Source organism: Passer montanus, unplaced genomic scaffold (assembly GCF_014805655.1).
Source record: "Passer montanus isolate IOZ18808 unplaced genomic scaffold, ASM1480565v1 scaffold83, whole genome shotgun sequence".
Classification (NCBI taxonomy): domain Eukaryota; kingdom Metazoa; phylum Chordata; class Aves; order Passeriformes; family Passeridae; genus Passer; species Passer montanus.
The window spans coordinates 2,543,952-2,553,540 of record NW_024373590.1 but is presented as its reverse complement, the minus strand read 5'-3'; the positions used below and the strand labels follow the sequence as shown (position 1 = coordinate 2,553,540).

General features: G+C 45.8%; 1 protein-coding gene across 1 annotated transcript in view; it reads right to left on the bottom strand.

Annotated features, from left to right (window-relative positions):
* The window catches only part of TRIM36 (tripartite motif containing 36), a 31,909-nt gene extending 23,066 nt beyond the window's left edge, over window positions 1–8,843 (bottom strand). The window contains exon 1 of the mRNA XM_039733120.1: window positions 8,764–8,843. Coding sequence (XP_039589054.1) covers window positions 8,764–8,820 — 57 coding nt within the window. The 5' untranslated portion in view covers window positions 8,821–8,843. The remainder of the gene's footprint in view (window positions 1–8,763) is intronic.
* Window positions 8,844–9,589: the final 746 nt, after the last annotated feature.

The following is a 9,589-nucleotide window of genomic DNA, read 5'->3' as shown; positions in this document are numbered from 1 at the left end:
CGGGCGCGCCCGCGGCAGCAGCCGCGCAGCGGAGCTGTCCAGCGCCCCCGCGCAGCCCCGCGGCGCCCGGCCACCTCGCCCTGCTGTTGTCGTGGTGCTTTTCTTTCGGCACGCGGTACCGGAAATGCCGCCCGTCCCGGCGGCCGGCGGCACTGAGTGCTTTCCCGCTCAGCCCCTGCACTGATTGCCGCCCGTGGTACCCCTGTGATTGAATCGCTGAGTCGTAGAACGGTTTGGGTTGGAAGGGACCTCGAAGATCACAGAATCACAGGTTGGAAAAAACCTCTGAGACCATCGAGTCCGCTCTGTGTCCTAGAGCCATCTTGCCAACTGGACCTTGGTACTAAGAGCCACATCCAGTCTTTCCTGAAGTGCCTTGATCACCTCCCTGGGCTTTGAAAAAAATCTCTTTCATGTCCAACGCAAATTTCCCCTGATGCAGCTTCAGATAGCGTCCTCTCACCCTCAACATCTAATTCCAGTGCCCCCCACTGGTGGCACCGGGACATCTTCCAGAATGGATTGCTCAAGCCTTCTTCAACCTGGCCTCACTTCAGGGTTGGAGTACCAACAACCTGTGCAACCTGTGCCAGTGTCTCATCATCCTCTCAGTCAGGAATTTCTTCCTAACATATAATCTAAACCTGCCCTCTTTAAGTTTAAATTCATTATGCCTTTTTACACTACCTGGCCATGTGATAACTCCCTCTCCCTCTTTTTCATAAGCCCCCTTTATGTACAGAAAGACCACAATAAGATCTCCATGGAACCTTCTCTTCTCCATGCTCAATAATGCAACCCTCTCAGCCTCTCTTCACAGGAGAGGTGCTATAGCCTTCTGATCATTTTTATGACCCTCTTTTGGATTCTATCCAACAGATGTGTGTCTGTCTTGTGCCGAGCATTGCAGACCTGGGTGCAGTAATCCCGGTGGATAGAGTCAGGGCAGAGCAGAGGGGGATAATCTCCTCCCTCAAGCTGCTGGGCACACTTCTTCTGCTGCAGCCCAGGATACAATTGGCTCTCTGGGCTGCAAGTGCACACTGTTGCCTGATATCCAGCTTTTCATCCATGAGAACCCCCAAGTCCTTTTCCTCGGGGCTGCTCTCAATGACTCCTTCTCCCAGTCTGTCCTCACATTTGGAATTGCCTCAGTCCAGGTGCAGCTCCTTGCCCTTGCACTTGTTGAACTTCACAAGGTTCTCATAGGCCCACTTCCCTGGATTGTCCAGGTCCCCCTGGGTGCCATCCCTTCCTTCTTTTGTGTCAGCTGCCCTGCTCAGCTCTGTGCCATCTGCAGATTTGCTGAGGGTGCCCTGGATCTCAGTGCTCATGTCATTTATAAAGATACTAAAGGACACCAGTCCCAAGAGAGAACCCTGAGGAAAACCACTCATCACCGGCCTTCACCTGAACTCAGAGCCATTGACCACAACTCTCCAGCCAATTCCTTATCCACTGAATAGTCCACCAATGAAATCCATGTCTCTCCAATTTGGAGATAATGCCATGTGGGACTTGGTCAAAGACCTTACAGAGGTCATCTCTTGGTCTTGCCTTGTAAACTTTTACAGTCACCCCATCACAGAAGGTGACCAGTTTGGTCAGGCACAATTTGCCCTTATTGAAGCTGTGCTGGCTGTCTCAGACCACATCCTTGTTTTTCATGTGCCTCAACTTTTTTTCTATGAGGACCTGTCCCATGATCTTCCCAGGCACTGAGGTAGCACTCACAAGTCCATAATTACCCAGATCTTCCTTCTTCCTCTAATTAAAAACAGGTATGGTGTTTCCCCTTTTCCTGTCACTGGAGGCTTTGCCTGACTGCCATGTGTTCTCAAATATCATGCAGGGGGCATGCATCAGGCTCCTTTTGTGGCAGCTAGACTGAAAAAGGGGTGGGGAAGTGGTTATGATGGTCAGCACCTCCTACCCTTCCCTTACAGCACATTTCCACTGGAAAAGGGATAGTAAATACCCTTTTCACCATCCACCAGGACAAAGTAAAAATACTTTCAAATTTCCAGCACCTTCAGGTTTTGGAAAGGGTGCACATAGAACCATTGCAGTGGCAATAGTTAACATAGCTTAAGCTAAGGGAGAAAGAGCCAGTTAGCAAGCTTCGAGTGAAAGCATGCACTGTCCTCACATTGCACAGGGGAAGGAGGTTTAGTTAATTAAAATACATGAAGCCTGGCTTATGTGAATGATGAAACGTTGTCAGTTTGACAAACACCAAATTTGACCTACTTGCCTATTTGAAGGAAAACATCAGGATAAGAAGTTCCCTTTTCCCCTGAAAAGTAGTTTTCATATGAGTCAATAAAACAAACACTGTTGAATGCCTTGCTTGGGCATTATTTACACCTGGGTTTCAGGGCCTGGATGTGAAATTTGAATGGAAATTCACACTCAGAAATCATGAAGATGGAGGTGATTTTTTTACATGTCCACTACAACAAAGAACTTTCTACAGAAGTCTTATAAAGATATTATTTAGCATTTACTTTAGTAACCAGTGTCATAAAAATACAGAGTGCTCTGGGTGAAATTATTCTGATAATGCCAGTAAATGTATGGTATGTGTATTCAAACTGAAACATGTCACTAAACTGGGCGTGGGGAGAACAGGTTGGTAAGGTCATAGGTTGTCAGACTTCCAGCTGTGTTTTGAATAATGATTTGCAAGCCTCTGAATAAGGATATTATCTCTTACCCACCTCTGTTATTCCCCAGCTTTCCTGTTCCCATCTTTCCTTACTGGCAGGCAGCTTTTAATAAGCACTTGTCTGCACTAGCACGTTACCCACCACTGACGCTGGATTGTGGTTGATGCAGGGCCAAATAAACAATCAGCCTCAGACTAGAACAAAGACCCCTGGGCTCTAAGGCCTTTGAAACAGTAGGAAGAACTTTTGTCTTTGGTGCCTCAGCAAGGAAAACCTTTCTACACTCCATGCCAAAGGTGTAGATGGCAGTGCAGGTGGATGTTGCCAGTGCGGACAAACACGGAGCACACATTTTCCCATATCCTCCTGAAGTCTTCCCATGGACCACATTGCCAGCTACTGTTACTGCCAGGACTTGTGAATTAGTCTTTGTTCAATCTCTTAATAGATTGTTAAGGTATTATCTTGTTTGTGTACCTGTTTGTTCTGGCTTCAGGATAGTTCAGAGCAAGATTTTAATTACCACCCCCATCACATTAAGTTATTACATCAAAGAAAATGTCCTTGAAGGTCTCCAAGAGGCAAAACTCCCTCTCCTGCACTCTCACCTTTTTACTAGCCTTTTGATCCTCCCCCAACTCAGGACTACTACATTTGCAGTGCCAAAATTCTCATTAGTTTCACATACTGGGAGGAAAAGCAACAGCTAGGAATGACTGATACATTAAAAAGATAAGAGCACAAACCAATGTCAGAAAACACTCCTGTCCTTGATTCTGAAAAGGGAGTTAATAAGACCAGCATGGCTACAGAAGTCAGACCTACCCTTCTGCTTTGTTTCCAGCCAAAAATGTGTATTAATTGGACACCCGTTCTGCTCACAAGGGACTCTTTTTGCATGGAGCAATGCCTGGGTAGTGTTTAAGTAGCTCTACACGTCCTTCAAAATTCAGCCCACTTGCTCCAGCAGACAGGGTCTGACCAGGATTTACAGCATGCCGTGAACTCCCAAGTCAGCAGAAGAAAACAGTAACTAGGATGGGTGGACATTGCCATCCTCTTTTCCACCCTACCTCAGGTTAAATATGCTTGTTAATTAAATAATTGATATGCAGAAACCTCCCAAGTGCTCATTGCATTAACTATTTCTTTTTAAGAAGATCAACTAGATCTTTTCAAGAAGGATGCAGCACTGCTTTCCAACAAGCCGTAAAATCCTACACTTGTTAAACAGTGCAGCTGAAGTCCTACTGCAGGAAAAAAACGCAAGCCTCTCCCAAAGGACCAAAAAGGTTCTGCCCACACCTCCCCTGCCTTCAGTAGGTTCTCAAACCAAAGCTTTTCAAGATATTTTCTTGCTAGTTTTGCAACCACAGCTTAAGACTGAATCAGTTTTCCTGCTGGTCTGTCTTACTCTGAAATATTCGAGCCAGTGCATCACAGTGGAGATATGCAGGATGAGAACAGAATTTTTCCTGAGCTAGTATGACTGATCAGGGGACTGAGCTATCACATAAACATTTTTCTCCCTGTGCAATGTATGTTCTTCCAGGATGAATTCAGAGGGGCATTAGCCCTCATCCTTCTCTCTGTAAATTGTCAGTGATGCAATTTGCTTCTCTATTTATTTGTGAATTCTTGAACCTCATGAGGATAGCTTTTGCCCACAGGATTCTTCCAGTCATGCAGGCTGAGAAATGATGCAGCAATAAGGCAGGAATTTATGCTGCCTGAGAGAAATGTGCCTGTTTTGGCTCAGGAGCAGAGGCTCAGTTTTGTCTTCACAACAGCCGCCCTTCAACTGTGTGACTTGAAGAGCTAGGAAGGATCTGTAGACCTTGGGTGTTTCAAAGTGAACATAACTATGGCCTGAGTATCTCATCATAAAACAAAAATATCAGTCCCTAATCCCTTGGTTCAGGATTTGTTTGTCTTCTCTGCACAGAAGTGCCACAGGTCCACAATCCTCAAGGCAGGACAGGTTTCCTAACAGATCCCATAACCTGATCAGCAGGACTGGACAGGTTGAGAAGGTCCCACGTACCACTGCTGTGCAGAGAGCACTGAGTCAATAAAGACTGCACTCACTGCACTGCCAGAATACTGGGTCTGCAATTAGCTTTGGGTAGGATTTGTAGCTAACATGTTTTAAAGTGTGCTAAACTGGTTCAGTGTGTCTTTACTTTTTAACTTACTGCCAAAGGTACAATACTCTGCTTCACTTCCAGGAAACCTGGAAAGCAGAGGATCCAAGGAGCAACTACAAACAATAATCCACACAGAGGACTCTGCTCTTTCCTTCCATATATTGCAGTCACTTGCCAAGCAAACGGAAGAATTCAAATGAAAAAGCTTTCCAAAAATAAAATACATTGAAATCAAAATATCTCCCAGCTCTGAATTAAGAGAGAGTCCTACCTCTAAAGAAATTATTATTGTTTAGCAGAAAGAAAATGTAAGAATTTGAAAGAAAATGTAAGAATTTGAAAGAAAATTTTCAAAATATTAAAATATTTTGAAAAGGATTTAGAATATAAACTATTTACATAAAAAAATACAAGAAAATCAGTCACAGGCTCAGCTTCTGACACTATAAGGATATCACAAAGGGAGCTTCTCTCCTTCACTTCAGATTTCAGATACCTTTGTCACAGAAGAAAAAGCTGTCAGCTCACCCCTGCCATGTCACATCCCATGTGCTTCTAGGTGCTTCAGGGAAACTGAAGTGATGAGGACATGCCTAAGATGTGGAAACACACCTTTGTCACACAGGCTGACTAACCCAGCCAAGTAACTGATTAAAACTGATCCCTCCTCATAGGGACCCAAACCCCAAAGAAGCACTTTTCTGCACATAAGCAAGAAATATGTAAAGCCTTATCTTCTTTCACACGAGGAGCAGAGCTCCAGTTTGGCTGAGTCAGGCAGCCCAGAGCCACCTGCCAGCCACCACAGCCACTTGTAAATGTTGTATTTCTCCTCTCCGGCTCCTCATTGTGATTTCAGTTTGAATCCATGTATAGCTCTATCCCTTTTTGTCACCTGGACAAAAGCTGAAATGCTACCACAAGAAATTTTTACATTAGTATTTCATGAAACCAAGCAGAAGGTAGGGACAGAAATCAGTGTCACCTGCAGGTTGCAGGTAGAGAGCATGCAGAACTTGAAATGCTCTTAAAATTATTTTTATCTATTTCTCATGTTCCTATCATATGGGGTTTAGAGCTTGTTTTCAGCAGTATCTATTTCTCTAAATGCTTTTTCTGGATAATAACTTTTAAAGCTGTTTCTTATAAACCACAAACTGTCAGTTTCTGCAAACCATGTGGAGTGTAGGAATAGATGGTAAAACAAAGCAAACAAGTGAGGGAAAGAAAGAGAGAGTGAGAACCTTGATTAAAAAGTAGAGCATGCCAAGATCCTTATTTCAATTTAATAAGGGGATTTCAGTGACAGTTTTGGTGTTGTTAGCTTCCCTCTGAAACTCCCATTGGTTTATATCGGCTAATGATTGTATTTTGCTTACAGAAAAATGCTCAAAAATGGTTTTACGGAAAAAATGGCAAGTATTGGTATCATTTAGCCCATAAGATATGATTGTTTCTTTACAGCACCTAAAAATTTTTCAGAGTTAATACTACAGGAGAATCCTATGCATTTCAAAAGAAGAAAACATACACCTATGAAAGTAAAACAATTTAAATGGGAGTTTGGGTGAATAACTGGGGTAGGAGTGTGTGTGTTTTAACTGCTGCAAAAGTAAACTTACAGGGAATAATTTGGGGGATGGGTGGGGAAGAGGCAGGATTGGAAGAAGCCCAAGACCATTTCTGGAATGATACATCATTTTGAGAGAGATGAGTGTCCTTGTTGTGGTTTGAACTGAGATTTCAGAGTCCTGAAAGAAGGTCATACAATCTTCTTCTGCACCAGTGCCTCTGATACAAAAGGCAGCTAGTTGTTAATCTGTCTCTCAGGGGTATTTTGGAGTTCTCAGATGCTACTGTGACATTTGTGACAGGTGCCACGGAGGCCCAGAATATCTCAGAGAGTATTGTAGTGAGCCTAAACAGATGTTGTGGATATATGGATTACACAAGGAGTGTCTTATTGGAACTAAGTGCTACATGCGTCTTTCTGTTCTAGGTACTATGTGCAAGTTGTATGTGTGAAGGAGAGTCACAGGAGAATAACAAGTACAAATCATTAAAAGAGAAAACAGGGTTTTGAAATGACATTCCCCCGGGGAAAAGTGATATATAATGATTTGCCCTGTTTGAGAGGTCTGATGGAGGTTGCCAGCTAAGTGGAAAAACAGCATGCTTGCCAAAAGGGGTCATGTGCCCAGGGTTCAAGAGCTGATACATCCTACCTGCAGGGACCCTGTGTATTGAGAGGTGAGTGTGCAAGTGTAAAATATTCTTACTGTGTCCTGATTTTCTAATGGGTCTTTGTTCAGACCTTTGTGAAAGCCAGATGCTTAGCAGTTAACTCAGAGAATGTTAATGCTAATGCTTCCAGGCTTCATTGAAAAAGCTTCCAGGCTTTATTGATGGGGGGGGAAGTGGGAACAGGAAGACTGGAGTGCTGAAACCTCTAAGCAGCAATACCCTGACCCCCAGCAAATACAGTTTAGCATGGAGAAGAGTCCTGTTGCTGGCATGATTTATGTCATCTGAGAAAGCAGTTTAATTATCCCAGCAGAATATCTCCAAGCTGCTGGATAGCATCAATAAATTACAAAGAGGCTGTAATCTAAAACCCTGGTCTGAAGGTTCAAAAAATGCGAAAGGGAAATGTGGAGAGCAAAAGGTCTCAGACCAGGGAGCTGGAGAAGCTCAAGCAGTGACTGTCACTATGGGAAGTCTGTGGCGGTCACACAACTGGTGTTGCTCCCCTTTTCTTCATGTACATCAAGTGTCTGTGATGATGGGACTTGGCAATGTCATTGTCTATGTATAAACAACAGCACTGTTTGTAATAAACATGCATATTTCACACTACGGTGCCAACTCTGCTGTCTATCGAGCCATATGCTCTTGCAGAGGGTGTCTGAATTAAGCACAAACTGTGGGATAAGGGACAGATGTAGCACCCCATTACAGGGACATTCCAGGCACAAGGAGTTTCTGGCCTGAAACACTTTATGATTTTCTTTGGTGTGTAAAATGGACAGAACCAGACTGAATTTTCCTTTACAGTCCTGGCATGATTATACTCAGGCAAGGAGAAGTAGAAAATCACCCAGGAAACTCCTCATTCACCTGCTCTAAAGGTTCTTCCAGAACTTTTAGAAGAGGGAGTGGAGGAGAGGGAGGGAGAGAATGGCGTGCAAAAGAACTGGCTGTGAAGGCAGCCTTCGGAGATATGCTGGAAAGCCATCAACATGAGTCTGGAACAAGCGATATTTCTCATAGCACTATTGTTTGCTTTTAAGTTTAAAAATATTGTGGCTACTTCATTTTTTGAAAATAACACGCTACCTTTGAATCTTTGGCACTCCCTGATTTTCATATGTATCATCAGCAGCTCAAAAGCACAAGCTGGCTTTCCTCCTTTTTCTTTCTTTTTTTTTTTTTTGGTTTGGTGTTTTGTTTTGTTTTTGTGGGGTCTCTTTTTTTTTGTTTTGTTTGTTTTGTTTTTCCTACGAAATGCGTGCAGCACAAGTTTTCCTCAAACCACCTGCCAGCTCTGACTCGGTGGCAGGGGAAGGCAGTTCGCTCTCCAGCGTTGCCCGCAGCCGGTGGCTAGCGGCACAGCCCCCGGGCAGGGCGCATCCCATCCCGCGCTGGAGCAGGCTGGAGCAGGCATCCCGCCGCACGCGGAGCCGGAGCAGGGCTGCGAACGCCACAGCTCTGCTGGGCGGGGGGACACTTCGCCTGGAAATTAGTTTTGAACTTTGTCACCTCGCAACCTCGGAAGCATGTGGCAAATATTAGTCGAACCTCCAGAGTACATTAGCTGTAACCACGAGTCACTCCCGCCCCAACATTCCCCTAAAACCCGCGACAAACCACTTGCGAAGGGAGCCGTGCCTGCCCGCGGGCTCTGCCTGCCCGCCCCGCGGTGTCCGGGGGCCGCTCGCCCTCCCTACCTTGTCCCTCTTCAGCAGCTCCAAGATGTAGCCGAACCGGGCGCTGTCCGCCTCCATGGCCCCGCGCTCCAGGCGGGATCCCGCCGNCGGCCCCCGGGGGGGGCCCCCGCCGCTCCCGCCGCGCTCCCGCCGCGCGGCCCCGCTCCCGGTGCTCCCCGCGGGAGCGCCGCCGTGCTCTGCCCGCCCGCCCGCCCGCGGGACTCGGGGCGCCCGTGGGAATGTCTCATCCCGGAGCGGCGCGGCAGGAGCGCCAGGCACCTGGAGGCGCCCAGGAGCACGCCTCTGCTCAGGAGTTGTGTTAAAGCCGGCGGAGTTACACCTCCTGGTGGTCTCATCAAAACTGAGCCGTGCTGTACCAATCCCTGAGCCTATGGCATTGGCCCCAGGGCAACACCCAAGGTGGGCATGCATCCTTTCAAACCACACCTTGTAGTCTGTATGTGCTGCGGAACAGCATGATGCACTTGTTCCCAGTGCGTCCCATCTGGTTTTCTTAAATTCTAAGCTTATATTTAAATGACAAATCTGTCTAAACAGAGAACACCTACTAATGTGCATAATTGCATACATGATCTCTCCCGTGTGTTTGCACTTGACTGGTGATGTGTTTGCGGGGTAACTCAAACAGGAGGAAATCTTCCTATAATGTCTTCTTCATCCCAGGCCTGATGAAACTTTTGGGGATGAGATGGATACAACATGCCTATATATACAACTGTGGCGGAAAAACTGGTCCCAGCAACCCATGTACCCATGTACCCTTCTCTGCTTGATGAAGGCAACCATCACTCCCACTGAAATGTTCACACCAGGCAGGAGGATCAGC